The sequence below is a fragment of the Monodelphis domestica genome, chromosome 2, assembly GCF_027887165.1.
Source record: "Monodelphis domestica isolate mMonDom1 chromosome 2, mMonDom1.pri, whole genome shotgun sequence".
NCBI classification, from domain to species: domain Eukaryota; kingdom Metazoa; phylum Chordata; class Mammalia; order Didelphimorphia; family Didelphidae; genus Monodelphis; species Monodelphis domestica.
This window is the reverse complement of record NC_077228.1, coordinates 337,482,946-337,501,201: the sequence shown is the minus strand read 5'-3', so window position 1 is coordinate 337,501,201 and position 18,256 is coordinate 337,482,946. Positions and strand designations below refer to the sequence as shown.

Sequence of the window (18,256 nt, the reverse complement as noted above, 5' to 3'; positions counted from 1 at the left end):
AAAGAAACAAATTATGGTAGATATGAATAATGTGGCTATTACTATGGCATAAAATGATTTTATAGAATCACAGAAAAAACAATATTAACTGATGTAGAGGAAAGTAAATTGAAGAAGAAGAACCTCATGTTTAACTATAATATTCTTAATGGAATGAACAAAAAAAAATTATACTGAACACTGTAAAATTATAATGATCAAATCTGGCCCTGTAAAAAAAGGATTGAAAAAACACATCTCCTTTCTTTTTTCTGCAGAAGTAAGGAACTATAGATGTGTTTTATTCCATATATTGTTAGATATGATCAATGTGTTGGTTGGTTTTATTGCCTTGCTAGAAGTGATGCTGATGGTTAAAAAAAAGAGTAAGTAGAGGAATGGGTTTTCTTTGGAAAGAGAAATAAAGAGCTATTTGAGATGATTTTTAAAATGAGTCCAAAGGCAGCAATAAACATAATTTCACCAAATATTTGGTCATCTCATATTGCAGTGTTCATGCTAAGTATTTGCCAAATGGTCACAATGGCCACAACGAAAATAACTGCTGCTTATGCATCAAAATCTATTGAAGAGAATGAAGAATTAGAGAAGTTGTCTGAAAAACATTTTAGGAGGAATTGATTCAAAACTTATTATGGTACTTAGTGGTTTCAATTCAAGGGTAGTGATAGGTAAGAATAGTAAAAAACAAATACTGTAACATATTAATTAGGAATAAAGAATGTGAAATGCCAAAGATTTGTAGGCTATATATAGATGACTAATTCCTGTTTGTGTGGGATCAGTTGATCTAATACTAAACCCTCACTAGAGAATATGATATTCCATCATAGATATTGTTTGTAAATATAAAGCTTTTAATTCAGTTGAACAAAATGTCACCAAAAATGTCTCTTCCAAAAAAGTGTTGCCCATACTCACATCAACAGTATGTAAGATTTTTGGAAAAATAGCCTTATCTGTTGACCTTCTGATTTTTAATATCAGGTGAGGTATAAAATAGGGAGTAATGTGCTAAACATATGTGTTCACTACTGTCTTGGAGCATATACATCACAGAGTGAAAGTTGAAGAGGGATCCCCTTTCAATTGTAAGATTACCTTTATATCCCTATTTGCTAGTGCCATTATGTTCAGCCCCAGAACCCTGTATAAGTCTTTTGGCCACAGATCATAATCATGCCAAAGAATCTCACCCAACCAAGCACCATCTGCCTAACCACCAAGCATTCACTGCAGACCACCTCCTAGTGCTTGTGGGTAGGATGAGATAGAGAGGCTCTTTTGCCAAAGCCTTAAAATAGATCAAAGTAGGGGTGATAAGAGATGGTAAAGGGCTCTTCTTGATCTTGGTTCTTTCCTGCTCCCAACTGTTGGTGCTGCTTCTCCCTCACCCTAGAACCTTGTTGCTGCCACCAACACTGCTGCCATTGCTTCCACTCCCACCTGCAACCTTTCCACTACGGAGAAGATGGAGATGACCCAGAGCATCAAGCTGCCTGGAGCAAGTCAAGTTATGATGATATAACCACATATATATTGGGGGCTGAGTTCTCCAATGAGGAGCACAACCTGTTCTTGGTGGCGTCTAAGAATTTAGCCAAGGTGAAGGTCAATTCAGAAGATGTTTTCAGCATTGAACAGAAAACCAACACCAGTTCCAAGAAGATACAGCTGCTAGTCAAAGACTATTGGAAGAAAGTAGAATGTGAACTAAGATCCATCTTTATACACAAGGGAAAAAATGGATGAAGATTGCTTATAGACCAGACTGCAATATGTAGTCAGATGGACAACGGAAAGAGCATCAGCATATGTATCTTGGACAGATATTGTAATTGGCCAGTTATTTAGATCATGAATTAAACAATAGGAGGAGGGGAGTCTGAATTGCCTTTTAGAAAATGCAAAGCTTCTTTAATAACACCCATTTCCCCCCAGAAATGACCATCTTTTAAATAGGAATATTTTCTATTAAGTTTGTATAACAGAACAGTCATTTCCAATATTTTTTGTTCTATAAACTCTTTTCAAAATAACAAAATGTGTTGTGAACTCTCAGGGTAATTCAAAATACTATTCATAATATTCTTTTAGATTTATTTATTACATATTTTATTATAACTACAATGATAACTTATCTATAGATACTCTAGATTAAAATTTACATTTTATAATTATAACTATAAAATATAAAGCTAAATTCTACCAATAATTGTAAAAGCTCTAAAATATAAATTATATAGCTTTAACTGTAAAAATTCAATTTAATGTAGAATATTCTCCAAGAATTTTTGAAAAAAAGTAATCTAAGAAGATCTCTTAATCTATATGCTATTTCATTATTTCATAAATTTGTTTAATATGATAACATTTTAATAAAAATTTTATAACTTAGAAGATGTTTAATATAATATAATCACATATAAACTTCATTTTGTTACAATACTTTTTATTTGAACAAACATTTGCAGAATATGGCTCAATACTGGGTAGATTTGGTTTTAAATCTGTCTCCCCATTGAGTTTTTTCTGTATTTTGATTTAAAACAATGTGAAAATGTTCACTGATACAAATATGTAGCAGAAAATAGTATGAGAATTTTATGAGTTCTTTTGCTGAGAAATGGAAATTAATTTATTTTTAGCCACTTAGACTATCAATGAAAACAAAGAGCTAAATATAACATACTGTTCTACTGGTGAATAAGACATTGATTGATAAGATTACTTATAGTTTAATTACAGGTATGTATTTATTATTATTATTTAACAATATTTAGGTATAAACTTCATTTTCAAGGAAAGATCTTTTCTAACATGGCTTTCTTCTCTACTACACATACCAGTTACACTCACAGAAATTCTCTGATTAACTAATGTTGTCAACCAGTTCATTTAAAAAATCTACTACCTAGAAGAATAGTAGTATAGATGGATTATAAATTAAAGTCTAAAATTTATTATAATACTGTACTAAGGAGCAAGATATATAAGTAGAATATTTTATGCAAAGAAAGGAAGATTTAAAATTTTGGAGGCATATGTAGTGTTTATGATTGTACTGAACTAATACTTGTGAAAAATATCTACATATTTAACATGTCAATCAAAATTTCAAGATACTTTGTAGCTTTTGACAAAATCATAGTAAAATTCAAATAGAACAAATATCAAGAATGTCATGGGCAATAAAGAAAAAAGAGAATTCAAAAGAAGGGATGGAATCATTAGATCTCCAATTATGCAGTTTTTTTCATGGTTCAGATTTGTGATTTCATTATAGGGACTCCTCTGTAACTTACAGATTTAAAAAGTTTTCTTGGGAAACTGAGGAGTTAAGTGACTTGTTTGAGCTCTCAAAGCTATTGTCAGAGACAGGACTTGATATTCAAGGTTTTCCAGACTTTGAGGTTAATACTCTATCCACTATGATGTTTTATCTCTGCAAATTATACTACAAAACAGTAATTTTCAAAATTGACACTAAATGAAAAATAGAACAGTAAACAATTGAATACACAAATCTGAATATTTGGGACTGGATAAAAAAGGTAGAACAGTTAAACTGATACAATAAATAGTATTTAATATTAAGGGTAAACTGCATTTTAGAGTTCAATAAACACCAAAACACAAATTGCTGGGCAAGGGACTTGGAATTCCACCAAAGCTTAGGAAAATTTGATAATAGTCACACAGGAAATGAGATTAGATCCTCACCTAATAACGTATCTATGAGAAATTTCAAATACGTAATCATCTAAATGTAAAAAAGTCATATCATAAAAACATAGACCATAATAAATATAAAATAAATTTGGTCATGCTACCTCAATTATTTTATGGTTTCATTTCCATGCCAAATAAATCAATAAATATGCACTTCAAAAGAAAAGATACAGATGAAATAATAACAAAATTACTTTGTAAGAACAAAAGATCTAGAATCTTCAATGAAATAAGAAAAACTTTGAGTGAAGAAACCATGGCATTGCTAGACCATAAACTATATTATAAAACAATATGCCTAAAATTATTTGGCCCTGACTAAAAAAAAAGCAGAAAATTAGATGCATGGAAGAGACCAAATTAATCAGAAGCAGAAGAAATTGAAAACAGTATCCTTATAATTGGTAAGTTCAAGAGTACAAATCAGTTGTGTAAAGACTCTGTCTCTTATCACAATTACTATAAAATGGGAAGAAGCTTGGTAGAAATTAGGCTCATAAAAATAGCTTATACTATATACCACAATGAGCCTCAAATACTTATATGACTTGAATATAAAGTGTCACTTCACAAAATTTACAAGAGAATATGATGAGATACAACTTGTATCTTTTACAACTATGCATAGAAGAGAGAATAGAAGAGATAATTAAAAAGATAAAATAGATATTTTTTGACTGCACAAAGTCTAAATTCACAAATAAAATCAATGTAGAATTTTTAAAAAGCAGAAAAGTATTTATATTAAATATCATTCATTGATAAAAGTCAGTTATCCAAAATATATTGAGTTGACAAAAACATATGCCAAGAATCATTTCTCAACAGATAAGTCATTAAATAGTATAAATACCACATGAAAACATTATTCCAATAACTATGATTAAGAGAAATTAAAATCAAAACAACTCCAATGTTTCACATGACACCATGCAAATTGAAAAAGATGGCAAAATACAGAAATAGTGTTGGAAGAGATATGGCAAGATAGGTATACCAGTTACTCTTGGTGGAACTGTGATGTTCCAGCCATTTTAGATTTCATTTAAGAATTATGCAGGTGAAGTGACTAAATTGTCAATTCTTTTTGACCCAATAATTCCATTATTAGGTTAATAACTCAGGGAAGTTAAAGACTAAATCTAAAGGTTTAATTTTATTATGTTATTATTAGCAGTAGTAACACGTGATAGTAAAGTGGAAACAAAGTGGTTGTCTACTGATTAAGGAATGAATAAAATAAACTATGACACATGAATGAAATAAAATTATTATGCAATAAGAAATAAAGAATATGAAATGAAGATTTGTGTGAACTTATGAAGAGTGAAATAAATAGAATCAAGAAAATGTTAACCATGATTACAACAATGAAAATTAAATCAGTCATTGGAAGTAAAGGTCTAAATAATTGGAAAAAAAACACCTCCAAAAACATTGAAGGTCTTAGAAAACAGATAAAGAACCATACTTTTCTCCTACCACCAGAGAGATCAAGGGATTACTAGGAAAGACTATTGTATACATTATCATTAAATTGATTTTTTTCCCTTTAATTGAATTTCTTTTTTTTTTTACAAGAGAGCTCAAATTAGAGAGAAGAGTTAAAAATGACATACCAACAAAACCATACATTTTAAAAGGAAATGACCATGGCTTTCCTTTCTTTTTAATAATTGTAAATAAGAGAAAAATATAGTAGTATGTTTAATTCTATAGAGTGTTTGGCTTGCTTTTCTTAGCTTTAGAGCTTCTTGATCTTTGTTTTATTTTGTTAATTCTCTGATGAATCTTAAGTGAGAAAATAGTTGTTGTTTTTTTTTTTTTTTTAAATTTTAAAAAATAAAATAGAAATTGACCTATGTTTTAATTGGCATTTGTCAAGTACAAAGTCTGCTGGAACACGCTACACAGTCCTCTGGAAAACGAAGATTGACAACACCCCAGAAGTGAACAAAAAGGATTTCACAGCTCACCAAGGCCTCATTAGCATCCTTCAGTAGAATGCCAGCCCAAAAGGTTCTCATCACCTCAGTCTTGTTCTTACTTCTCTTCCAATTCTAGCCATACTGAAGGTCAGAAAGGGGCTATGCTTTTATATAACTATTCCAGCCTGGGAGGAATTAAAGGCTTTTCTTTGTATATCTTCCACCAATTAAAAACTCTGTAACAACAAAGGTGCCACCAGACATTCTGTAACTGGCCACATCTGAGGGTATCAGCTCATGCTGTCTAAGGAAGAGTGCCACTAGGACACTTTTGTGCTACAAGTTTACAAACCAAATCATGCTCCAAAGCAATTTTATGCTAAGAAGCTTGTTTTCTTCAGCCTGACCCCAGCTGCCTCTTTTCCCTCTTCTCTCCAATCTTCCTTCCCCTCTGCTCTCCAATCAGTACACAATCAATACTATTCCAGAGCAAAAATACCAACTCAGCACCTTTGGGAGAAGGGCCAATAAACCATGATGATATAGTGGGATCCTAACGAAATTTAAACTGGAAGGGAAGGTAGTAACTGTTTGCTTATTTTAACTGCTTTCCACAAACCTAACCCTTTAATTTACTCAATTCTCTCACTGGAGTCACCCAGTTATTTCAGAGAAAAACATAGGTAGGAGTCTGAGAATGCAACACATGGCCCTTCCAGTAGCATTAAGGAAAGAAGAGGTATCAATTTGATGGTTCATGAAAAAGCGCCTATCCTGACTTTCTGTTCCTCTACTCATAACCAGTTTCAACCAATATAGATGCGATGGAAGTCATTGGCACCAAAGGCAGCATTACACTTTGGACATTTGCGCTGGCGGGTGTCATAACGTGTCTTCACACACTCAAAGCAGAAGACATGAAAGCACTTGGTAAGGACAGCATCTTTCTTACGCATGTTGCAACATGGACAAGTTAGGCGAGCCTTATAATCCTTGATCTCCTCCATTAGGATTTCATCACATTTAGGTACATTATCTGGCTTCTTTGTAGTCTCTAATTTTCTTCGGAGTCTAGAAATATCTTCCTGGGCCCGCTTAAAATTAAACATATCCTTTTCCTTGGTTACACTGTTCTCTACTATTTCATCTTGAAAATCATGTAGTTTCTTCTGTGCCAACTCTAGTTGTGCTTTGAGGTCATCTGCAAGCTGGGCTGCTTCCATTGCCTTGCGCTTATTCATCTCTAAAGCCTGTGTCCGAAGACCCAGCTCCTTCTCTCCTGTGCCAATGTTGCTTTGTAAGAGATGTTCCTTCTCTTCCAGTTTCCTAACTACCTGTAGCTGAGCATCCACCTTCTGAGTCTTCAGGGTCAGAACCTGGTCTGCAAGCTCCTCTTTTTCCTCTTTGAGTAATTTATGGATCTGATTAGACTTGATGCGCTCTGACATCAACTTGAAATTGGCATCATCTTTTTCTCTCAATTGCTGCATTAAGCGAATATTCTGTTCCTGCATGTCTTCAAAGGCCTGCCCTGTGACATCCATCTCTGAGAGTAGAGCATCTTCTTCCTGCTTAGCCACAGCTAGTTTCTTCTGTAAGTATTCTATCTGCTCCTCCACTGCCTTGATCTTCCGCAGGGCATCCTCATCGGCCATTTTCTTGCTTTCCTTTTTCTCCTTATCCTCTAAGTCTTTGAGCCTCTGCCTCAGATCTTCCAACTCAGCTTTAGCCTTTTTCTCAGCTGCCATTGTTGTTTTTTTTTTTAAACCCTTACCTTCTGTCTTGGAGTCAGTACTGTAAAAAAAAAAATGGAGACTTGAATCCAGGACTTCAATCCCCAGGAGTCCTTGCTCACTTCCCAGAATGCCTTGTATCCTCACCTGGGCTGAGATGGAGATGGGGTATTAAACCTGATTGGAAAAGTTTTTGGGTCTTTTTTTCTTTCCTGTTTCTGCTTGCAAGCAGATGCGGCTCTTTTCATAATGTAGGTGAGGTTGTCTATGCCAGAGGCCTAGACACGTGCTTTCTTATTCTGTATTTTCTTTCATCTTTAACCTTTAATAAACCTCTAAAAATATAATACTCCTTGCAGAGAGAAACTAATTTCTATCTATCAGTTTCCCCACTAAATTTTAATCTTAACAATACTGTGTATTGATTCCAAGGCAGAAGAGCTAGGCAATGGGGGTTAAGTGACTTGCCCAGGGTCACACAGCTGGGAAGTGTCTGAAGTCACATTTGAACCTAGGATCTCCCGTCTCTATGCTTGACTCTCAATCCACTGAGCTACCCAGCTGCCCCCTAGAAAATAATTTTTAAAAGTAAAAATATCCATTAACATCTTCACATTATTTCCTTATCTGGACACATAACTTTTGTATTTCTGTTATGCATGTATCACATTCTAATTGGTATTATACTTATTGAGGTATATATACAAATTCTACAACTAGATTTTAAACTTTTTAAAGGCATGGACCTTACCTTATTGTAACTTTACCCCATTTGGCTACTTCCTCTACTTCCACTAGCACTGACAAGTTGGGTCTCTATCCCCTCAAAGTTCTACCAGAAAACTTGAGAGGCTGAGGTTTCTATGGTACTGCTCCTGAACCCCTATCTGGTGTGTTCCAAATTTATTATCAGACAGTGAGATTAATATAATATAATAAAATAAAATAAAATAAAATAAAATAAAATAAAATAAAATAAAATAAAATAAAATAAAATATAATATAATATAATATAATATAATATAATATAATATAATATAATATAATATAATATAATATAATATAATATAATACAATGTAATGTAATATAATATAATACAATATAATATGACATGACATGACATGATATGATATAATATGATATGATATGATATGACATGACATAACATAATATAATACAATATAATACAATATAACATAACATAACAACATAACATAACATAACATAACATAGCATAATATAGCATAATATAATATAATATAATATAATATAATATAATATAATATAATATAATATAATATAATATAATATAATATAATATAATATAATATAATATAATATAATATAATATAATTTCAACAAAAGCTATTAAGGTACTTAAGAATTGAATAGCAAGCAAGGCACTTAATATTTTTTAAATCAAATAAATAGTAAATTACTAATATTTATTAAATTAGTATTATAAAAATCAGTTGTTAAAGAAACAATCCTTTCAAACCAGAGACATGATTCTGTTTGATTCACATAACAGATTCCTAGGGAAAGTGATCTCAAACTCAGAGAATTCATGGGTAAGATCAGAGCTCCTAATTAATGGAAGTATTTCTTTCCCTTTAAGGAATCCTTATGGATTTCACTTAAGATATGGCTTTCTGGGAGGTTTCAAGGTGCCATTGCAGAATCCTAAAACTGCCTTTTGCTTGATGTTTCTTTTGGTTTCTGGTATGGCTATTATTTGGCTCTGAGGGGAAACTCAGAAAATGGAATTCTAGAAATTTGCAAGGGCATCACCTATTCAGTAAGGAGGAGAAGAAAAATTTGCTTATACTCCCTCTATAGAGAAAATTCCTTGATTACCATTAACCTGGCTTATTGATGGAATCCTTAATTCTGAACTGGCTTGTTATATACTATACACAGGTCGAGAGGTAAACCTGATTCTTTCAACCAATCCTAACATTTGTTAAATATACTATCATCTGATTTTTTCTCTTAAATGATCCAAGTACTTCACTTCTCCTAAAATGCCTGGAAAAATCACTTAACATCTCTTATTCTTAGATTTGTTCTCTGCAAACCTAATCCAACCCTACAGATTAAGTATTTGTTTACACCTATTTTGTACCTTAGATTGATTGATTCAATTGAGAAATCTGAGCCTTTTATTTTTCTTCAGGGAGTAATGGATCCCCAAACTTATGTTATTTATTTTATATATCTTTTAGCACCTATAACAATGCATTACACATAGTATATGGTTAATAAATGTTTTAATGTAAAGATTAACAGAATAAATAAGTGATTTAAAGGAATATCCTTTAGGGTTCTGGTTTATACTAAGCTATATAAAGTATACAGAGGTTTTATATAATCCTAATAACACTAGCTGACATAGGCATAGCAATTTACATACATTAACTCATTTGGGCTTCATAATGACCCCATGGGATAATGACTAAAGGTATCATTAATTCCTTTTTATTTTTTAACAAAAAACAAAAAAGGTAAATAGCAAGTTGCCCCAGACCACATAACTACTAAGTGTCAGATGCATGTTCTTTCCCATTATAGGCACAGAGATTTTTTTTTTTTTTGGTAAACCATCTTGCCTCTCCACTTCTATCTCATAGAGAAATAATGTTTTAGGACAAATATTTATCAGAATTCCTCTTCATTGAAGAAGATAAAAATTTTCCTCATCAGTATCATCTACAAATTTGAATTCTCTAAGTAAAATCTTTTTTCCTTAAATTCTGTCTTTTTGAGTAGGTTAGATTTCTGAAATAATAAACCTTTAGCTACAGTTTTGATTATAGATTCATCTTATATTAACTTTCAAATGCAAATGAAGTGAAGTTCCCTTTTTCCAGACTATTAAATGTTGTTTTCATGAGTGACTTCTAGTTGAGTTAGACCCGACAACCTAGGATAGTGATCACCAAAGTGTTGCATTCACATTTCAGCATCATTCCTTGAGAAATGCTGAATCCAGCTTTTTTACTGTGCTTCAGCAAATTCAGGGTGCCCCAGTAGATTTCAGAAATCATGTGTTAGCCATTAGACTATGGGAGTGAGAACTTTGCTATTGTCCTTCAACATACCCAATGGAGAACAAATGGGATACTTAAGGTTTTGAGTGTTACACTGGCAATGAGGCAGCAATTTGCATAACACTCTAAGGGATGCCATTCCTATTTCTATATTATTGGGAAGCAAATGTTATCCACCTTCTGAGATGAATGAGGGAGCTAGGCAATCTATAGAGCCTATTGTGTGTTTTTATATTTCCTTTCCAAATTTAGAATGATAGCTTGAGGCAGCTAGGTGGCTCAGTCAAGAGGTGTTCTCTTCACTGAAAAAAGTCACAGGGTTTTGGGGATTCTCATATTTTAGCATGTGCCTCTTTAGTAGTCACTGCTTAGCACTATGCCTGGCATATAGTTGGTGCTTAACAAATGCATTTTAAAAATACAATTTCATTTAAAAAATATTTTTCCATTGGAGGACAGTGTGGGAAAGATTAGGCTTAGATCAACACCTCACACCCTACACCATGATAAATTCAAAATGGGTGAATGACTTGAACATAAAGAAGGAAACTATAAGAAAATTAGGCGAACACAGAATAGTATACATGTCAGACCTTTGGGAAGGGAAATACTTCAAAACCAAGCAAGAATTAGAAAGAGTAACGAAATGCAAAATAAATAATCTGGATTACATCAAATTGAAAAGTTTTTGTACAAACAAAACCAATGTAACTAAAATCAGAAGGGTAGCAACAAATTGGGAAACAATCTTCATAAAAACCTCTGACAAAGGTTTAATTACTCAAATTTATAAAGAACTAAATCAATTGTACAAAAAATCAAGCCATTCTCCAATTGACAAATGGGCAAGGGACATGAACAGGCAGTTCTCAGCCAAAGAAATCAAAACTATTAATAAGCACATGAAAAAGTGCTCTACATCTCTTATAATCAGAGAGATGCAAATCAAAACAACTCTGAGGTATCACCTCACACCTAGCAGATTGGCTAACATGACAGCTATGCAAAGTAATGAATGCTGGAGGGGATGTGGCAAAGTGGGGACATTAATTCATTGCTGGTGGAGTTGTGAATTGATCCAACCATTCTGGAGGGCAATTTGGAACTATGTCCAAAGGGTGATAAAAGATTGTTTGCCCTTTGATCCAGCCATAGCACTGCTGGGTCTGTACCCCAAAGAGATAATGGACAAAAAGACTTGTACAAGAATATTCATAGCTGCGCTCTTTGTGGTGTCCAAAAATTGGAAAATGAGGGGATGCCCATCAATTGGGGAATGGCTGAACAAATTGTGGTATATGTTGGTGATGGAATACTATTGTGCTCAAAGGAATAATAAAGTGGAGGAATTCCATGGAGACTGGAACAACCTCCACGAAGTGATGCAGAGCGAAAGGAGCAGAACCAGGAAAACATTGTACACAGAGACTGATACATTGTGGTACAATCGAAGGTGATAGACTTCTCCATTAGTATCAATGCAATTTCCCTGAACAATCCGCAGGGATCTAAAAAAAATACTACCCACAAGCAGAGGATAAACTGTGGGAGTAAAAACACCGATGAAAAACAACTGCTTGACTACAGGGTTGGAGGAGATAAGACTGAGGAGAGACTCTAAATGAACACTATAATGCAAATTCCAACAACAGGGAAATGGGTTCGAGTCAAGAACACATGTGATAACCAGTGGAATCGTGCGGTCGGCTATGGGAGAGGGAAAGGCGGGGGGGGGGGGGGGGGGGGAGGGGAGGAAAAGAAAACGATCTTTGTTTCCAATGAACAATGTATGAAAACGACCAAATAAAATAATGTTTAAATTAAAAAAAATATTTTTCCATGGTTACATGATTCATGCTATCTCCTTCCCTTCTTCCCTCTTCCCTCCCAGAGTTGACAAGTAATTCATGTAGGTTATTCATATATTATCATTCAAAACCTGTTTCCATATTATCCATTTTTTCCATAATCTTTTAAAACCCAAACCCCACATCACATACCCATATAAACAAGTGATGAATCATATATTTTTCTTCTGTATTTTTACTCCCACAGTTCTTTTTCTAGATGTGGATTACATTCTTTCTCTTAAGTCTCTCAGAATTGTCCTGGATCATTGCATTGCTACTAATAGCAAAGACTATTACATTTGATCATCCCACAAAGTTTCAGTTACTGTGTATAATATTATCTTGGTTCTGGTTATTTTGCTCCATATCAGTTCATGGTGGTCTTTCCAATTAATATAGAAATCAAGTAATTCACCATTCCTTATAGCATAATACTATTCCATCACCATCATATACCAGCATTTTAACAGATGCCCATTGACTGACCAAATATGTGAGCTATTTTTCTACCTCCTTCTACCCCCCAATATAGATCTCCTCCCCTCTAAAACTTACTAAGTGGCCTTTGGGACTGGCTGAAAAAAATGTATCACTGAGGTACTTTATAGGTTGGCTCCCACTTAGGATCCTGACTCATGAGTGCCCACTGGGGTGCTTACTTTTACCAGCCCAGCAAGGGACATAATTATACAAAATAAGGGATATTTAATTAAACATAATAACATTAAAATGCTCCTCTTCCTGTATGGAGTTCACTCTCTCATGGGCCACTAACTGGAGAAAGGTAGATTTGGGAGAGACCATGAATGACCAGAGTAGACACAACTAATAAATATGTGTGGTCAGGGAACATTCCAAAAGGAGCATGAGCCAGAAACTCATGTGGGCAGTGTCTATGTATGGAGGACACACACCTAGGGAACACATGAGCTCAGGACTTATTGGTGGTTACTTTTGAAGCTAAAGAAACATAAAAATTCCCTAGTCATCTCCTTCTTGAGAAATAGGAGACCCTGGGAGGTGGGTGCTATTATGACCCAGGTTTTACAGATGAGGAAACTGAGGCTGAAAATGATTAAATGACTTGCCCAGGATCACCCAAATCCAGACTTCTAAGAGAATCTTAGGCAGGTCATTTGCTTTAGGAAACTCCAAGAAAACTGTTTGATTTGGTGGAAGCAGGGTGAGGGCTAGTAGCTCATGGTTTTGGCATCAAATGAATCATCCAGTTCCTCTTTGGGGCTCTCTGGCTCTGAAACTTTTGAACTGCTTTCCTTTCACAAGGCTCAATGTGTGTCCACATACACCCCTGTGGTTCTGTCCTGCACTGTTCAGTGTTGTCCCCAAGCAGAGTGTAAAAGGAATTTCCAGCTTGTTGCTTACAAGAGGTTCTGTCGTTATCCAACTGAAGCATGAAATGAGTCAGGCTTTGCAGCTGTTATCACTTTCCAGGGAGCAGGTGCATGGTACTTAACAGGGACAATGCCAGGAGCTCCACAAAGCTGGGTGTACAGACTGAAGAGCCCAGCAGTAATCTGGGGAATGCGATCAATGTAGACAACTAAGCTAAATAATTCAGATCTGGGCCAAGGGACTGGGCTTTTATCTCTCATTAAGTTTATTTACTTGAATCACCAAGAGCTTTGTTGAGATGCTTTCCTTCACTTAGTGTAGACAAGAATCTTCTTGAAGAAAGGCTAAGCTGTTAGGTTTTCATCCTGAAAACATGGAGGAGAAATGTTGCCCAAGAGAAAAATTGGGGAGAGTTTAAATAGAGAAGGTGAATGAAGATGAGTGCATATGTAGGAATGGTATGTAGTTGCCTCTTTTTTCTATCCCTAAAACTTCGCACAACGCCTTGCAAAGAGGAAGTACTTAACTAAATGTTAATTTATTGATGGATAGTTGGAGAGGCAATATGATCTGGGGATAGAGAGCTGGTTTTTAAGAACTAGATTCAAGCATTAATTTCTGTGGGATGCTGGGCAGGTTATATAAACTCTCAATATGCTGGGCAATATTCGGAGGAACTAATTCGTGAAGGAATTGTCCAACAGCATTAATAGAGGAAGTTTTCCATGCCAGTTCTCTCTACCAATGAAATCCCAGGACCTACTTTAACTATCTATTTAAAAACAAACAAATATTACCTTCAGTCTTACTATCAATTTTAAGACAGTAGAGCAGTAAGAACTAAGCAATTGGGGTTAAGTGACTTATCCAGGGTCAGGCAGCAAGGAAGTGTCTGAGTTCAGATTTGAACTCAGGTCCTTCTGACTCTATGTCTGGCACTCTATCCATTGTGCTGGCTAGCTGTCCCCTTTAGCTATCAATTTTTTAAACTTATAATTTATTTTTGTTTTTCTTTATCGCATATAGCATAATAATATAATACATATAATTTATTGTTAATATGTATTATGTGATAATACATATATTTATCCAAGAGAGACAAATTCTCATATTAGCTATGTCCAAGAATCTGTCTTGTTCTTTTTTTCTCTACAGGTAATATGATATAGGTTGTACATATATTATCATACATATATTATCATATAATACAGATTTCCCAGTTCATCATTTGTGAAATAAGACAGATTGCTTACTCTAAAGAAAAATTAATGGCAGAAATAAATGAATAATAAAATGAATTGAAATGAGTAATAATAAAAGGAAGACTAGTATGTTTCAATCTGCATTTGGACTCCACATGGTGGTGGGTATTTCTCTATCTATTTTTGAGGAGTCCAGACTGCTGAGTAGAAGCTCTCAACCTTGATAGAGATCTGCAACTCATTACTTATCATCTTAGAGAGTTGATTGGCTTTAGTGATGTTAAGTGACTTGTCCAGGGTCACACAGCTAGTATGTGTCAGAGGCAGGACAGGCCTTCCTGATCTCTAAGCTTGCCCTTTCTCCACTAGATTATGACACCTCCTGGAGGAAATATAAATAGTTGAAAATCATCTGCATTTTCTTGAACACTTTATACAATCTACAAGTCAACACTCAGATAGTTAAATAGTTCTTTAAGTGCCATTTTGAATGGCCTTGGTAAAAGAGTAGAATATATGGCTGTCAATTAAATATTCCTTTTCAAATGTTATACAAATCACCCACTATGTATAAAGTACTATATTAGGCTTTAGAGGAGTATATAAAGATGAATCAAACACAACCTCTTATAATGCTTAAGACTCAAGGCTAGAAGAAGCTTGACATTTAATAAGGGACATGATTAAATTAATAAGTAAAATATGATGGACTCTGATAATCATGTAAGGGAACTTAAGGAAAGGAGAAGTACCTTCCAACTAGAGGTAGTATGAACCAGAAAAGACTTCATGCAGGGTAGGAATAAATGAATGAAAGGAAAGACCCATTTGAATTCAATGGCATGAACCTAATAATCTATAATAAAACAAAGTAATTTTAAAAAGTTGCTCTCCACAAAATCATGGAGAATATCTTCTTTCTTCAACTGGACATGACAGTACATGTTGTGACTCTTGTCAGAGCAAAGATCATAGGAACAAAATCTTATCCAGGAATTCTCCTAAGCACAGATATTAAATACTAACATGGCAAAATGACTTAGGAAAATTACTGAAGATAGATATGAAAAGACATTAGAAGATTTTATCAATATCGAGCAGGTTTGAGAAATTAAAAACTGGAATACTCTAAAAGCACTGAAAAAGAAGCATGCAGCAAAGAATTCTGAAAACAAAAGTATATCATTTCTTCTTTTTATTATTATTCAATAATTAAAACTCAAAAAAGTAAAACTCAAGAAGTCAAGATGATATCATTTATTAAAAACTTCACAATAAATAAAATAAATAGCTCCATTAAATAAAAAAACAACAAAATCCCTACATTATAGAATCTCAAGAAGCAGAGACATTAGAGGATAGAGACAACCCTTGAAGAAGGATGTAGAAAATTTCTCATTATATATGTGGAAAAGAAGTCCAACATACAAACACAAGTTGTATCAGCTAGGAAACAGGAAGATCGCATACCATTAATATAATTAATGACAGAATAATTATATCAAGAAAGATAATAATCTCTAGCTTTTCTGTGAAACTTTTGGTGGGTGTGGATTATGGACTCATTATGGACTCAAATGTCTTTTTAGTTAGTTAGTCTTAGTGCTATGCTATAGGCTCCAAAGAATCAAAGGTATGAGTTATCCATACAGTAATGGAGAGGTGCCTATTGAGCATGACTTGACTGCAACATTTTGCAAATAAGAATAGCATGGGAGAAGTGATATAAAGGATATTGTCAGAGGGTTTTACGATTAGAAAATGAAAAGGACTGATCATATGGTGAGAGCAAAGGATGACATTTCTTTCAATCAATACATCTAACACAATCCAATTTCAAATGAAATATAGGAAAGACTTCAAAATGTTTGAAACTCCTGTGGAAGATTTGTGGGGGACCATAGATAGAGTTGAAGAGAATGAGAAGATATAGATGAATTGTCACCCACACATCTTTGGAGGGAGTAACCATATTAACAAAATCACATAGATCTTTTGAAGTGTCAAAGCCATTCACTTTTGATAAATTACTTTATTCCTCTTGGCTCTGTCCCTGACTTTCAGAATTATCCCTTCTCTACTGGTGACTCACTTTGGACCAGTCTATCCCCTCTGCTCTGCACATCCTGGAATATTGCTCCACAAGACCCACCTCCCTCTTCTCCCTTTGGTAAATTCTTCATGGAACCACCATTCTGTGGAATAATACAAGCCATCCAGCCTTCATTTTCTTCTTGGCCCAATTCCTGACTTTCTGAACTTTAAAACCATATACCAGTTCCTACCCACACCTGCCTATCCCCTCCCCAACCACTTCAGCTCACTTTTGTTTGTTGTCTTCCTTTATGAGAATAGAAGCTTGTCAAAGAGAAAACCTGTCTTTATTTTTGCTTATATTTGTTTTTCTAGTGCTTCACAAAATGCGAGACACATGATTTCCTTCATTCCTGAAGCTTGGTATCTTTTTTTCTTACAATGGATATTTTGATTGCTTGTATCACAGGGCTATTGTTTGGGTCAAATAGAACAATGTTTTTAAAGTGTTTTGTAAATTGTCAAATCATGTAAATGAGTTATTATGATTAGAAATCTATATGAGTTTTTTCTTATTTTCTAAAGCATCCTGTATTCCAAATCGTCTGAGTTAGTGACTTCTTTCTCTTACTGCCACAACTTAATCTTAATATCTAAATGAAAATATCTACTTGACATTTGCTAGAAGAATAACTAGCAGAAGTTCCCTAGGCTTTTCTTTTCCTCCTGTTCCACCTTGGCCAATGGGTACTTAGATTCTGTCTGGTGGGGAATGTCTACTATAATCTATGCCATTGTCCCAAGTTTCTTTGGGTTTTATTATCTGACTGCCTCTACAGCATCCTCTGCCAGATAACCTGTTGATATACCCCAAAAGGACCCAAGATTTTCCCCTGCTCATCAGTATTGTACTTTTAAGACTTCTGAGTCTTTCTTTTTGACTTGATGCTGAGTTGCATTCTATGTGTTGTCTCCCTAATTAGAGTATCAGTTTCTTGAGAGCAGGGACTTTATTTTCTTCTGTTTCCAATTCTTAGTAGAATGCTTGGAATTAGTAAATCTTTAATAAATTTTTCTTTCATTCATTTGGAGATTTAAGGCTGTGGCTTAGAAGATAGAGATATAGGATTATAAGACTTAGTGTTAGAAGGGACATTAGAGATTAGTTTATCTAAATCTGTCTCTTTATAGATGCAGAAATTGAGCCCCCCAAAAGTCAAAAAGTGACTTGTCAAAGGACACATCAACAGAGCTGGCACTTGAGTTTAACTAAGAGTAGATGAAATATCTATAAATAAAAGTGTTGCAAGAGAAGAAAGGACTAAGGACAGAGTCTTCAGAGGAATATAGATTTATAGAGAAGGAAGGGAAGA

General features: G+C 34.2%; 1 protein-coding gene across 1 annotated transcript; it reads right to left on the bottom strand.

Annotated features, from left to right (window-relative positions):
* Nucleotides 1-5,582: 5,582 nt before the first annotated feature.
* On the bottom strand, nucleotides 5,583-7,408 carry LOC130457416 (E3 ubiquitin-protein ligase BRE1A-like). The gene has a single exon (XM_056818523.1). It carries the CDS (start codon nucleotides 7,406-7,408, stop codon nucleotides 6,467-6,469), a length of 942 nt encoding a protein of 313 aa, XP_056674501.1. The 3' UTR covers nucleotides 5,583-6,466.
* Nucleotides 7,409-18,256: the final 10,848 nt, after the last annotated feature.

Excerpts from the sequence above, each read along its gene's own strand:
- LOC130457416 (XM_056818523.1), bottom strand. The coding sequence starts at position 7,408 with ATGGCAGCTGAGAAAAAGGCTAAAGCTGAGTTGGAAGATCTGAGGCAG.